Source organism: Fukomys damarensis, unplaced genomic scaffold, assembly GCF_012274545.1.
Source record: "Fukomys damarensis isolate Sample0158 unplaced genomic scaffold, DMR_v1.0_HiC HiC_scaffold_7, whole genome shotgun sequence".
NCBI lineage: Eukaryota > Metazoa > Chordata > Mammalia > Rodentia > Bathyergidae > Fukomys > Fukomys damarensis.
Window position 1 is genome coordinate 9,290,245 of NW_022900919.1, and position 14,288 is coordinate 9,304,532.

The 14,288-nt window shown below is 47.1% G+C and overlaps 1 protein-coding gene across 2 annotated transcripts in view; it reads left to right on the top strand.

Moving 5' to 3' along the window:
- Fam169b (family with sequence similarity 169 member B) overlaps positions 1-12,114 on the top strand; it is a 51,427-nt gene extending 39,313 nt beyond the window's left edge. For both annotated transcript variants that reach the window (XM_033760997.1, XM_033760998.1), the window contains exons 5-7: positions 2,209-2,391; positions 5,207-5,322; positions 11,769-12,114. In XM_033760997.1, coding sequence (XP_033616888.1) covers positions 2,209-2,391; positions 5,207-5,322; positions 11,769-11,864 — 395 coding nt within the window. In that variant the 3' untranslated portion in view covers positions 11,865-12,114. The remainder of the gene's footprint in view (positions 1-2,208; positions 2,392-5,206; positions 5,323-11,768) is intronic.
- Positions 12,115-14,288: the final 2,174 nt, after the last annotated feature.

The following is a 14,288-nucleotide window of genomic DNA, read 5'->3' on the forward strand; positions in this document are numbered from 1 at the left end:
CATATCTTTGGCAGATATTTTCTCCTCATCTGTGGTTGGTTTTCTCGTTCTTTGGATGGTGTCTTTCACGGAGCAGAAAGTTTATATTTTAATCAATTCCAACTTACCAATTTTTTCTTTCATGGATCATGCCTTTGGTGTTCTATTTAAAAAGTTATTGCCATACTTGAGCTCATTTAGATTTTCCCCTATGTTATCTTTTGGGAGTTTTATGGTTTTGCATTTACATTTGGGTCTATGATGTGTTTCATGATGATTATTGTGAAGAGTGTAAAGTCTACCTCTAGATTCATTATTTTCCATATGGATGTCCAGTTTTTCAGCACCACTGATGGAAAAGATCATTCTTACCCCACTGAATTGTCTTGGCACCTTTGTTGAAAACCTAAGTGTAAGAGTTTATTTCTAGACTCTCAGTTCTGTTCCATCTGTCTATTTGAGTATCTAGGTGCCAGTATCACACTTGATACTCAACTTGATACTTGATGAAGTCTTGAAACTGAGTAGCACAAGATATCCAACTGTGCTCTTCTTTTTCCAAACTGTTTTGATTATTTCAGAGACTTTACACTTCATATAAATTTTAGTATCAGCTTATACATTGCTACCAAAAAGCCTGCTGGGGTTCTGATAGAGCTGGCGTTGACTTACAGATCAACTTGTGAAGAATTGTCAACAGTTTTGAGTTATCCGATTGACTAACATAGAATTTTTCTGTATTTACTTAGAACTTTAATTTGTTCCACATAATCTGTGGTTTTCAGTATTTCAGGCTTGCACTTCTCTTGTTAAATATATTCCTGAATATTTACTTCTTCTTAGTGCCATGTTGAATAGAATTGCATCTTAATTTAAATCTAAACATTCTTAACTTTGGAAGACTTCACATTAGGGGAACCTTGTTCTCAGCATCTACAAGTTAAAGTTATGGAAATTTCAATCAAGTTGATACTATCAAGCACAATGAGGCCAAAAATCCCAAATATTTTACAATTACTATCTCAAGTGAATTGTTTCCTTGTTGGACATATATTGTTTATTTACTCATTTTCAGCATAAGGTAACAACTGTTCATTTAACTAACAACTCTTTTGGTTGGCACTTAGGCGGGGGCCAGCTGGATGGTTTTCTAATGTTGCCTGTGTGTCCACAGTGATGGCTAGTTGGGCCTGTTGCTTAGGGCTGGCTATAGGTTGGCTGGGACCACAAGGCTGTTCCAACCACTTTGCTTTCATGGTATCAGGCTGGTCTGGACTTGTTCCTTTGGTGGTTTGTAGGTTATCTCAGAGACATTAGAGGGATACTGGATCCATGAAGCCCAGGCTCAGAACTGGTGAGTTGTTACTCTGCTTCATTCTGTGGCTCAGAGTGAATCACATGCCAACCTGTATTGAAGTGGAGGGTAGGCAGACTCTGTTTCTTGAAGGGATGAGGTTCAGAATCACGAGGGTAGGGAGACAGGAAGGGAAATAACTTTGGCCATGTATGCAAACACTTCACCACAGTGGTTGCGTGTCTTTGCCACAAGTGACTGGCTTTGAGGTCACCTTCTCATTGCAGAAATGGCAGCCGTGCTGGTGTCAGCATTGGTTGCAGTAAAATTAAATTCAAGGAAAAAATGGGGGATGGGGCCAACTGGAGCTTCTCTTGCTGTGCTGCAGCAGGATTATCAATGTTTCTTTGGGAGCAGGACCTGGTGCTATGTCTGTTTGGGGTACATGCCTTTTGCCCTAATTGGGCACTGTGAGCCCATGTTGGAGTTACTGATACAAGTCCATGTCCTGGAGTTGGGATGGGTTGGTCTCCCAGCCCTTGTTCTCTGGCTTTAGGATTCATTCTTGCAGGGAGAATTTTGATGTTTCCAAGATAATCTTCATTGGCTGAAAGGTGAGGTCTTGAGGTTGGATACATGAGCTACATTGCTATGCTCAGTCTTCCAGGTTTCCTTCTCATTTTGGTCCAGTGGTCCAGTGGTCCAGTGGCTGCCCTGTAGCAATTAATAACACAAGTCTTACAGGAAAACAGATTGGTCAACTAGCAAACTGGTGGCTTGCAATGATCTGCTACTTTAGTGTCGATTGTTTGTCTTGTGAAGCTAAATCTACCTCCGGTGGGACCAATGACCCTGGCTGAGCAGGGACCCCACAGGACCCTAGTGGGTCCCCAACCAATCCAAGAAATGGTGTGTGAGTCTTGCTTTCCCTGTAGGAAGTCTGTGTAGCAAGAGCACCGGTGCCTGCTATCTGTTGCCTGTCTTCGATACTGTGTTCGTCAGAAGGGCACACCGCCGCCAAGGCCTGGGAACAGCCATGCTGAGGGACTTCTGTGACACCTTCCCCAGAGACGAGGCCTTGGGAGTCAGCTCTCCAATTTCTCCTGCCATGTTCCAGGGTAACCTCACCTTGTGTTGTGTGTGAGCATTTGGGTGATGGCGATGAAGAGACATGTGTTTTCCAGGCAATTCTGGGGTGGGAATCTCCTGGGAGCCCCAGGCACATGCAGCCCTCAGTTTTTCTTTCCTTCTAAGAAGCCTCTCGTGGCTTCAGCACAGAACCTTGTGCTGGACCTCAGGAAATGAACCTTTCTCAACCTGAGACATAATCGGATCTGAAAATGTTAGTGGTTCCCTTAACTCATGATGGCTAAGGAGTTTTGTTTTTTTAACTTTATGAAGGTGTGAGAGCAGTACATAATCAGTAGAAAGTGTACTGCAAATTTTGAATTCTGATCTTTTCCTGGGCTTGGGATATATGGTCCCATTCCATTTCTGGAGATGCTGGGCACAGCTGTGGGCCCCGGGACGCCGCCCACCATGGCATCACCAGGGCAAACACCCGTGACTCTCCAGTAGACCGTGTTGCCAGTTCTCTTTTGAAAATGGATGTTCAGTGAATGACATGAGCCATCCCACATTTGTCTTACGTGCACTGTCAAGCTATGAATTTGCAGTGGGTTTATTGAGGCTGAGGAGTGTTTATAATCAGAAACAAAGCAGCAACCTCAGGCAGGAGGAGATTCCAGAGAACTGCCTTGGGACCCTCCCACTGTTTCATTTGAAGCTTAGAGTATATCACTTTGTCCTTTGAAATAGAAGCTGCAGGAGAGCCCAGGAGCTTGGGGAAGGCAGGCAGGAGAGAGTGGAAGCTTCCATCACCTCTGATGCTTTCTTTCACTCTCCTTCCTCTATGATCACCCTGTTGGATCCCTTGCTAAGTTCTTTACATTCTTTGTACATATTTGCCAGAGCAAGATAAAAAACTCAGCTGCTAAACATCACACTAAATCAATAAGGGTGGACAAGGCTGAGAGCACCTCTCTGGGCCCCCTGCTTCCCATGAAGCACACCCACCCCTCTCTGGGCCCTGCCTCTCTCCTTTCACACAAATGTTTTCACATCTTTACTCTTTAGTTTCCAGGGTCCTTCTGGTATGGCAAGAACAATGGATAGGAGGGGAAAGTTAGGAACAGCAAGGAAAATTCTGTTGCTCTGAAGTTGCAAAGAAAAGCAGGTGAAAAACACACTTTCCCTTAAGTGGGTTTAGTTATTCCTTTGTATTTTTCAAACCCTCAGGCTATTATTAAACTCGAGAGCCTTGGATTTCTCTAGTGCGTGCCCCAGGCTTCCTGTGTGGGGAGCTCACTGTCAGGTGCAGGGCAGGCCCGGTGGCCTGGCAGCAGGTCCTCTGGATACCCGCATCCTGCCAGCCTCTCATTCTCCTGTCAATTCTGAGACCTCTGTTGGAGCAGGTTGACCTCCCAGTTCAGGCCACTTTGAGCTCTCAGTTGTCTTGAAAGTGGGGGCCTAGGATCCTGTTCTCCAGGGAACAGCTGCCCTTCCTTTGTCTCCCTCTGCAGAGAAAGAGCTGAAGGTGCTGATTGTGAATCACAGTTGGTCTCATGGGGGTTCAGCCACCCACCCTCCCAGGCAGGCTTTTATTTGGTAGTCTTCTCCTTCTTTTGTGCTGTTTCCTGTGCTTGCAGCCCTTTTCCGTCTGCATCTCCCTGCAGGGGACAAGGACACCAGGCCCAGGAGATGTGCCCTCTGAGCCCTCCCTGCTCCTTCTGAACCAAACTCAGGGTGGCAGAACCGCAGATTCCCACCAGTGGCTGTCTGGGGCTGACTGCACCTCGTCCCTGTGCCTGTGCTCGTGGGGCAGACATGGCACCCATCTGCACACTGTTAGGGCCCTGGGCAGCTATTGGTGGCTGCAGATGGAGGGTGGGTCAGCCTTCCCCTCTGTGTGCAGCGCCCCCTTGAGGAGGGGAGGGAACAGGGTCGGGGAGAAGCCAGCTCTCCTGTGTAGCCACTTTCTGATGGAGAACCGCAGGAGTCCGAGAATTTTAAGTTGGACACTGGCTTTCTCTGTTGTTAATAAGTTGTATTTGCCAGGCAAGGAGGAGGGCACACTTTGAAATGGTTAGCATCGCGTTCTATAGGCTTCTGCCTTTGCTTTTGTCTTGTACCCTACAAAAACTAGAAGAGGTCTTAATGAGGACCCCACAGACCCCTGCAGGGCCAGAGCAGCTGCCCATTTACCTGTAGTCAGGCACTGGCATCCAAGACTGCCCACTCCCAACCCGTGACATCTAGCTTTGAAACTGTGAGAAAATTTTGTTGTTTAAGCCACCTGGTCCATGATAAAGTGGACCTTCCATATCTGTACCTTCTAAATTCATGGATTCAACCAGGCATGGATTGAAAACATTTGGAAAAAAATATGTCTTTACCGAACACATACAGACTTTCCCCTTGCCGTTGTTCTGTTAACAGCATAGTGTCACCACTATTTATACAGCATTTACATTGTGTAAGGGGACTGAAGCTCGTCTAGAGTTGATTTAAATGTATAGGAGGGTGTTCCTAATTATACCTGCCATCACACACGAGTGTGGCCTGCTCAGATTTGCGTGCCTTCATCGGGTTCTGGAATCTCCCCTGTCGGATATCAAAGGGGATTGTATCTTTGAAATGAAATGCGCACGGGATGGATGGAAATGAGAGCACAGCTTGCTGGGTGGGTAAGGCTTCAGTGTCCAGGGGACGCTGGTGAGCAAGTGCCGAGTGCAGCAGAGATCAGAGCAGCTTGCCGGGGGTGAAGGGCCATGGCAGGAGGAGCTGGACGAGGGCCACGATCGGTCGAGACACCAGAGAGAGCTGGGCGGGGTGATGCGGGGTCTTCCTGACGCATGCGCGGTCTCCCCTCAGTCTGCAGGCACTTCCTGTTGGCCTGTCCCGAGCAGCGGGGGCGCCTGTGGGAGGTGAAGGCCCCTGGGACCTTGGACCAGCGCATCAACATCTGGCTCCAGATTCAGCTTCAGCAGGTAGGACTTCGGGATGGTGAGTGGGACCAAGTACAGTGCCCTTTGCTCTGGCGATTCCCAACGTCGGTATCTGGTACAGATGAACTCCCATATTGGCGGATGCTGTTTCTGTGAGGCTTCCGCCAAGAAGGAAGGAGGGAGCAAGACCTGGCTGCTCGCATCTTTTTCTGCATTTCCTTCCTGAATGAAGCCGACTTTGCCATCTGTCTTGCTCAGAAAGATCGCCACCTGTTTAGCAATGAGAATCTCTCCAAGACTAAGGGCTTCCCTTCTGCAACTAGATCAGACCCCCTACACTTCTAAGGTCAGTTTCCTGTGTTTGGCTGAAGATTAGTTAGTTGCAAGCAATATTTTGAACAGGTAATGTATGCCCATGGGTGAAAATTCCAGACCCCCCAACGTTTGCTATGACCAACAAGGGTCCCATCCCTGTCTTCTTTGGAGGAAAACACACCCACGTAAAAAGCAGCATCTCACAGATGACGTTCTAGTGTCGCTTTTCTCCTTTTCGGTGGCAGTGTGGTGTGTGCCCTATGGCCGTGTTGTTATTTATTTCCTCCCTGATGGCCAGGCCCCCGTCTTCCATTCTGGGTTCTTCCAGACAGAGCGGTGGTGACTTTGTCAGTGGGAATTTTGAATGGAGCTGTTTGTAAGGGAAGAGGACAGGGCCTCCATGGTGGGTCCCAAAGGAAGGCAGGACTTGAGATGCTCTTTGAGTAGCGAGACCCACTTCTCTCTATACTTCCAAGCTGCTTTCAGTCAGCGTTATTCCCCGCTCCGGGATGGGGTTGGGTCTCAAGCAGCAGGCCTCCTGGGGGCAGGGTGGGAGCCGGGACGTTTCTAGGCTGCAGGTGCCCTGGTGGCTGTGATCCCGGGAGGTTCTGATGGTTTAAACTGACTCTCAAATTAAAGCAGTGGCTCTTTTTCCCTCCTGGAACTCGAGTTCCCGTCAGTGTCGGTCTTGGACATTTCTGTGGCTGTAGGTGGCTCATTAGGGGGCTGATGGACCGAGGTGGGTGACTGATCTACCTTGGATGGTGACAGGAAAGAGTGTCTTGGAGTTTATTGATGATAACAGTGATAGATTTTGCTTTTGTGGTGCCTTTCAACTAGAATGCTTACTGGATCTTTACAGCTATTAATGGGGTGAACAGGCACTGGGGAAGGAGGCCGTGGCAGGGCTGTGACTGTGATCCTAATGAGGTGCTTGAGTGACTTGCCCTGTGGCACTGAGTTAGGAACGAAAGGGAAGCCAGTCCGCCTCTCTGGGCACTGAGCTGACCAGCGGTGTGAGTTTACAGCGAACTTCACAAACGAGGCCACGGCCTTTGTTGTGGACTCCACAGTTTCTTGGCTGGGAAAGGAAAAAGAAAACGGATTGCATCTGGGAATGTGGAAACCTCAGGGGCTGGAGTGGGTGAGCAGGGAGGAGGATGCTTTTGCCTAATTGGGGAGATGGCTTCCTCCTGGAGAATTCCACCGGGACTTAGTTCAAGAGCTGGGAATGAGTGTGGTCTGGTCAGAGGAAGCCGAGCTGGGAATCAGATGCCAAACCTGTCACTTCAATTCACTCTGAGATTCACCAACTCTCACTTTCAAGCAAATGAGAAGACTTCCACGGAGAATGTTCCAGAAGCAAGCTTGAGTCCCTTGAAGGAAGAAGGGCCATCATTATAATGAGGATATAATTAGAGTAGGAAAACTTTAGAATTAAAAATTACTCGTAAGTCAGGGTCTTTCACTCCTTGTATAAATTGGGGCTAGTTCTCAGTTTCACCCACACCTCCTGTCTCCCCCAGGGCCGGCAGTCAGGATTTTAATTCACTTAGGAGGGTTTTCAGTCAACCAGCACCATCTTGTAACCATCATGTCAGTTGGTGCTGACACCTCAGGTTTTTCCAAGTTGGTGAGTGAGGGCTTCAAATGCAGTCACAGGTGCTCTGCACTTTCTGGGTTCCTAATCTCTTTCTCCCTTCGTGGAATCCAACGAGTGTTAGCAGATGAGATTTTCCCCCAGGTCACCCAATAAAGCACATTCCAGAATCTTCTTTTCCCCACATGCATATCTCATGGAGCTACTTAATTTTAGCTTTCAATTAGTAAGGGTTTCTTAGAGGTCCTTTCTGGACTTGTTTGTGAAGTTCTGTCTCTTGTCCTTTTATTTCTGACTTATTTTGGAGGCTTCTTACAATTTCATGTGCTGTGGAAATAGACCACTAAACAAAAACCCTAGTGGAGCTGATTGCTTCTTACTGTGAATAAGACATGAACATTTTACATTTCAAAGGGAAATTTGGTTTCCTTGCATATATTTAAAAAAACCCATTTTTGAAGCAGCCTCATGCGTGGACTAGGTCTTTTAAAATCTTCACAATCCTGACTGTTGATAACATCTGTAGCTTATAATGGCTCTGAAAACATTTACAGATTTTTCAGACATTTTGAGAGAAAGAGTTGATGGGAGATGTCTTCCTACACTCAGTTACACACAGGGCCTTTGGAACTTGACCAATAGGATCATAATTCCGTCGGACGTGATTTTTCTGGTCAGCCTGCACATGCCTTAAGTTCCTTTACTGTAGGGGGTGAAATTGAAGTCAACAGTGAAAAGTTATTTTGCAGAAATGTTGCTGGAGATAGGAAATAATTGTGCACTGCCTTACCATCTTATTTTTTCTCTCCTATAGGTTCACAATTTTGCCATTTATTTTCTCCAGGTGAATTTTTTCATAGATTTAGTTGTCTTCCATGGGGAAACACTGTTCTTCCATTCATGCTTAGTCTTTTAAACTGGAGGGGTTGTGCACAAAAGAGATGTGGGCGATTTGAGATGGGAGGTGGGCTGGCTTTTCAAAAGTTAATTTCTAAACTTTTTCCGGCTTGTTCTGGTGAGTGGCTGAACATTACACGGCGCAGCAGCAGTGGCTGTTTTATTGTGCTGCATTGTGCTGCCAAGGCACACTGACTTAATTTTTTAATTTAGGTTTTAGCCTTACACATCTCTTTGACAAGTTGTGTGGCTCCCTCTAGTGTCCACTGTTGTATACTGCAACCCACAACTGAGTCCTGGTGAACTGAGTCCTGAGGGTGAGGTTGATCCTTAAGATACTTAGGCTTGACAAGGAGGAGCGGATTCATTTTAAAAAGTTCTCTTAAACTGTTAAAATACAAGTAGGCCTTTGATACCAGTTAGCATGCTTTAGCTCACAACATGTGAAAACGTCAGAGAAGGTGGAAGATTGATAATGGATCACCTACTTCATTCACCATTGAGTCACTCACATACTCCTTTGTTAATCTCACTTGGTAACTGTTAATAGAGTACTGAAATATACCAGGCACTTTCCTAGGTGTTAGGGATATAGTAGTGAATAGGGCTGATGGAGCTCGGAACTCATCTATAATAAATACAGTATCAACTACTAGTGTGTGACATTAAAAACTCTGTGTATCAGAGAGAACTACAGTATTTGGGCATTTTGAAATGGTTAGAAGTCAGTTTTGCCAAATCAACTATTTTTTTATTTAGACATCTCTGTAAAAAAAAAATCTTAAAATTTTTCCAGTGTAGGTAACAATAAAATAGTTCATTTATTCTTTAGTTTTAAAATGTGTCACATGTGTTTCTTCAGCTCAGATGCAAAACCGTACTTTTTCTCCTAGGGATGGGAACTACCCCTCCTGCTCCAAGGATTTTAGGGAGTGGGCTCGGGAAGTGCACAGTAGGACAAGATTTTGCAGGAGGGGGAGGAAGGCTGCATGAACACGGTGTATTCGTCAGCCGGGAGAGGTTAATTTAGCTCATGGTTTCAGCAGGCTGTAAAGCGGGAACATCATGGTGGAAAGGCATGACCAAGTAAAACTGCTTAGTTCTTGGCAGCCAGGAAGCAGAGTGGGGAGCAGCAGGTTGGTGAAGCAGGTAGAGGACCCAGTACCCAAGGCCGTGCCTCCATGACCTAGCCTGGTGCACCCAGAGGTGTGCTCCACCCATGCCCTGGTGGCTTCCAAGCCAGTCCGGGTGACACAATCAAACTTAACTGTCACATATGGTAACGTGGACTTTCTTATGAGTAAACAGCAATGACCAGGGTAGAGCCTGAGAAAGACCTGGAAAACCAATTCCATTCAGTGATGGAATATTGGAAAAACAGATCCCAGTTCCATCTTATGAATTCTTGAGAGGAACCACCATTTTGTGTTTCTTGGCATCTCTTCCTGTCCTCGGGAGAACAGGGTCGCCAGGGTTCAAGTGAAAGTCAAGAAGATGGACTGGGGTTGGGGCCATCTATCCACTTCCAGTCCATCTATGAACTTCCAATCCATTTGAATCCATCTGAACCCCTGGTGTATTACTGATCTCTCCCTTGTCCCACCCCTTAGAATCACCCTGTTTATGTATCCCGGCCTCTTGCTTAGGAAGGGCAGCACACCTGGGAAATTCCAGACCCGGGCAGCTCACTAACGGAGAAGACTGTGGAGTGCAGATGTGTCACCCACACTTTCTTGTCTCCTTAGCCATCGTGTCCTTGTTCCATGAAGCCAAAGTGCGAACCTTCAAGGCAGCTTCCTAGACAGCTCTCTCTGGGCTTCTCGCTGGTGGCAGCGGGGTGCATTGGTTTATGCCTAGAATCTCCAAGTCATGGGTGGGGAGAAGGGGTGGAATGAGGAACAACTTCGTAATTAGACTTCTCCCGGTCCTCTCTGTGAGCCAGAAAAACTAAGGAAGCCAAAAAGAAACAGAGAACACATGGGAATCGACTGCAGCCTTACATCATTAAGGAAATGGTGAAATTTTAAAATTTCACATTCTTCTATGGACCGGCATCTTTCAGGTGGAACAAAATCAAGAAAAATTCCTCCCCATCTATCAAGCCCAGATTGCTAGAAAGTGGAATACAGCATTAGGCTTTAGCAGGACCCAAAGCGAGTGTAGAGTGAAGTTGTAGGGTATTTTTTAGTCGCTTGTGTGTTTAGCATTTTATAAGACTGTAGGTTTTCCTAGAGCCAAGCCAGACCTTGCCCATACAAAAAAACCTTTGGTGTCACATCCGTAAAGAATAAATACTTATTTTGAACTCTAAAATGTGACAACTAACTGTACGTTGTGGGATGACACGTCTTTACTGTGCCCCATGGCCTTCTCCATTAGTGAGCTAGGTGTGGAATTTCCCAGGTGTGCTTGCTGCCTTTCCTACACGAGAGGGTGGAGTGTGTAGATAAGGGTGGTTCCAAGCAGGAATACTGCTCACTCGGTAGATTGTTCTAGGAGAGAGATTCAATATCGAAGCCATCAAATGTCTGAGAAAGGACTGCACTGACTTAGAAGGCTGCATCGAGTCTGACATTAGTTCTGCCCATCTGGCAGGAAGGGGGCTTTCATTCTCTTTGATTTGCAACAGAAAGGTGGGCTACACCCACCAGGTTGGAAAACTGAGTCCTCACTTTGAAACCCTGAAGGCCCTTAGAAGAAGGGACAAGTACCTGGGCTATTGCACTGCCCACAGGTGTGTGTCTGGGACATCTGAACACTCAAGCATAAAATCCCAACTTTTTTTTTTTTTTTTTTTTTTTTTGGTACCACAGTTTGAACTTGGGACCTTGCACTTGCGAGGCAGGCAGTGGAACCATTGAGCTAAGTCCCCGACCCTCCCCAACTTCTAAAGTATAGTCATCCTTCAGCATTCTTAGGGAACCAGTCCAGGGCCCCATGGATGCCAAAATCTTCAGATGCTCGAGTCCTTTTTTTTTTGTACCAGGCATTGAACTCAATCGGGACCTTGTGCTTGTGAGGCAGAAGGTGGAACCACTGAGCTAAATCCCTGATCCTTGAGTCCTTTATATCAAATGTATCGTATCTGCCTGGAGCCTGTGCAGACGTCCTGTACACTCATCCCTGAGTCACACAGAATGCCTAGTACCCTGCAAATGCTATGCATGCAGTTGTTATCTGTATTGCTTAGGGAATAAGGGCAGGAAGTCAAGTCTGCATACTCAGTATAGATGTAGTGTTTTGGGGGAATATTTTCTTTTTTTGTTTTTGTACCAGGGATCAAACTTGGGACCTTGTGCTTTCGAGGCAGGCAGTGGAACCACTGAGCTAAGTCCCCAGCCCTGGGGGAATATTTTCATTTCATGTTTGGTTGAATTTGTTGGTGCGGAAGCCCGGGATAGGGAGGAACAGCTGGATGGCTTCCTTTTCGTGCCTTTCTCAGATCTCCTTGCACTGGGCTCCCCGTGATTCCGTTTAGTAAATTTACATCTTAGGTACAAAACATAGTTTTCCTGCTGCCAGCCAGGGTTCTCGAACTTGCTGTCTCATCTTCAACCTCAGCACAGAGTGTGGGGACCAGCCAGGTCCTTTCAGCTAAGTGTCCAGCCCTGCCCATCCGCGATGACTTCCTCACTGTGTTTAATTGGAACTCCTGTGGATTCTTTCCTGATTTCAGGAGCACTGCCTTGGAGAGGAAGTAGAAAATAAGAACGATCAGGAATGTGGAGCGAAAGAGGAGGAGGCCGGGCTGCCCGTGAGACTGCTGACCTGAGGGATCTGGAAGGGAAGGAAGCCATGGGCTGGGGGTGCTCGCCGTCCTGGTGGAGGTGGTGGGGCTGTGGTGAGAGCTCTTCCAACTCCCACCTCCTAACTCCCAGCTTCTGTGGCTCTGAGCCTCCGGTGTTGGAGGAGACAAAGGCCTCAGGCCCTGTGGACTTTTGACTTCCTCATGGTGCTAGCTCCAGGACTAGAACAGCCGAGAAAGTGCTGGTTTAAGAGTGAGCTCTCTTCAGGGGGGAGTGTCGTCCCCCCAGTCCACCAAGCCAATTGTGGGCAGTTCTGGAAGATTCCAGAAGTTCATTCTTCTTCTTCTTCTTCTTCTTTTTTTTTTTTTTTTTTTTTTTTTTTTTTTTTTATTGGTACATTTTAGGTATACAATAAAGTCACATTCATCATTGGGATCTTGTACCTTTGCATGACAGGTCTTGGTTCTCATTTTTTCCCCTTACCCCTGCCCTCCCTCACCCCCTGAACCCTCCTCCATTTGCAAAGACTTTGTTTCCATTTTTTCCTTTTCTCGTATTTTTTTCTTTTCCCTTCTTTCCTTTCCCCTACCCTTCCCACTTCCCCTACACCTTTAGCCCTTTCCTTCCTATTTCACATAAGCAATTATACAATTTGGGTCTTATTTACACTTTTAGTTTTTCACACCAGAGAAATTATTCAGTATTTACATGTGTGTCCTATTTATTTCACTTAAGAGCATGGCCTCAATATGCATCCATTTTTCTATGAATGACTCTAGCTTCTCATTCTTTATGGCCGAGTAGTACTCCATTTCATAGAAAACCCGCAACTTCTTTATCCATTCTCCACAGAAGTTCTTTCTTTAAACCTGATAACATTTGTGCTGCTCAGGATAAATGTGTGAAGATGCACTGGGACTGTGTGACAGTTTCCCTGAATAACTGCCCCCCTTGGTGCAGTGACCTCAGAGAGGGTCCTCACCGTGCTGACCCATGCTGTAGAAAACCTTTCCACCGTCAGCCCTGATGTGGACATGAGATCACCAACACCAGAATTTCCAGGCAGACAAGTTCTTTTTCTGGGGACGCTTCGGTCACTCTGGGGCTCCCTGGGGGTGGGGTTGGGGCTGGAATGGTGCCCACCTTAGGCCTTGCCTCCTATGGACCCTGTGTACAGGACTCAGGTGGGTTATGGTGGCTTCTGTCCTCACTGCTTTAGATGGGAACCTGTGGGTGGAAATCTGGATGAAGGGCCCTTCTGCCCTATGGAAAGGCTGTGGTGGTAAAAGCAACTAAAAGCACAGCCTGACCCAGTGTGCCTTCGCTTCCCCCCTCCCCACATTTCTCAGGGCTTAGAGGACTTCTGATTGGCTGCACTGGGGATGCAGAGCCCAGCTTGGATGTACCCCCAGGCCTGGCACACACAGCTCCCCACAAGCAAGGCCTTTTGTGGGGCCGGGCACTGGTTCCTCTATGTTAGTCCCGGTTGTAGCTGTGTAGTACGACTTTCACCAGAGAAAGCTGCTCGGCCCTCCTGAGGTTGACAGTCTAAGTTCCGGCCCCTACTTGGTGCATGCAGCTCTGACCATATCACTGAGGATCCCCAAACCCCTCTGTGGCTTATGGTGGCCTTTGAGAACCCAGGGGCTGTCTCTGTGAGTCCTTCTGGCTCGCTCCTTCCCTTCTGTGTCCTGTTCACTTGGTTTGAGGACCTCTGGTCTTTTCATTCAGGGCCTGTGTATGTGACTGTGCCACTCGCTGCCTTGGGCGTGTGCTCTTACACACACATTATGCAGGCTCACCCCTACTTGTATACTTGGTCTCCTGACTACCTCCTCCCCTCCTCCTCTCATGGTTGAGCCATAATTACACCTCACTGTAGCTGCACGAGTCCCCCCTAGGTCAGCCTTTGGTCTGCCTGATTTCCACGTGTCCCTGGTGTCAGTGTGTCAGAGTGGCGCAGCTACTGGGCACAGCTCAGTACACCAGGACTGAATCTCTTGAGAGATGTAATGAACCTTCCAGAAGTTGCAAGCCTGGGAACGGCAAGACCGCCAGCAGCAGCACCGAGTTCTGGGATGTCCCTGCTGTTCCCAGAAAGGCCAAGGACACATGGTGGGACTATGTTACTTAAGAATTTATCCAAGCATCCAGGTGCCCGTCCATCTATCCACGCATCTGTCTATCTATCCATCTCCCTTCATCTTTCCCTTCCATCCTCTATCTCCTCGACTATTTGTCACCCATCTACATGTATTCCCACTGATTTATGTCTCCAACTCTCCATCCATCCGTCCATCCTTCCTTCCTTCCATCACACGATATTGTCCATGCTTTCTTAGGGACAAGCTCTGTTCTTGGCACAGATGAGAAGTGGGACAAGATTTCTGTCCCAAGCAAAGTCTTCTTCCTGGAGGGATTTCTTCTGGAGTGTCCACTGGGGTTTTATC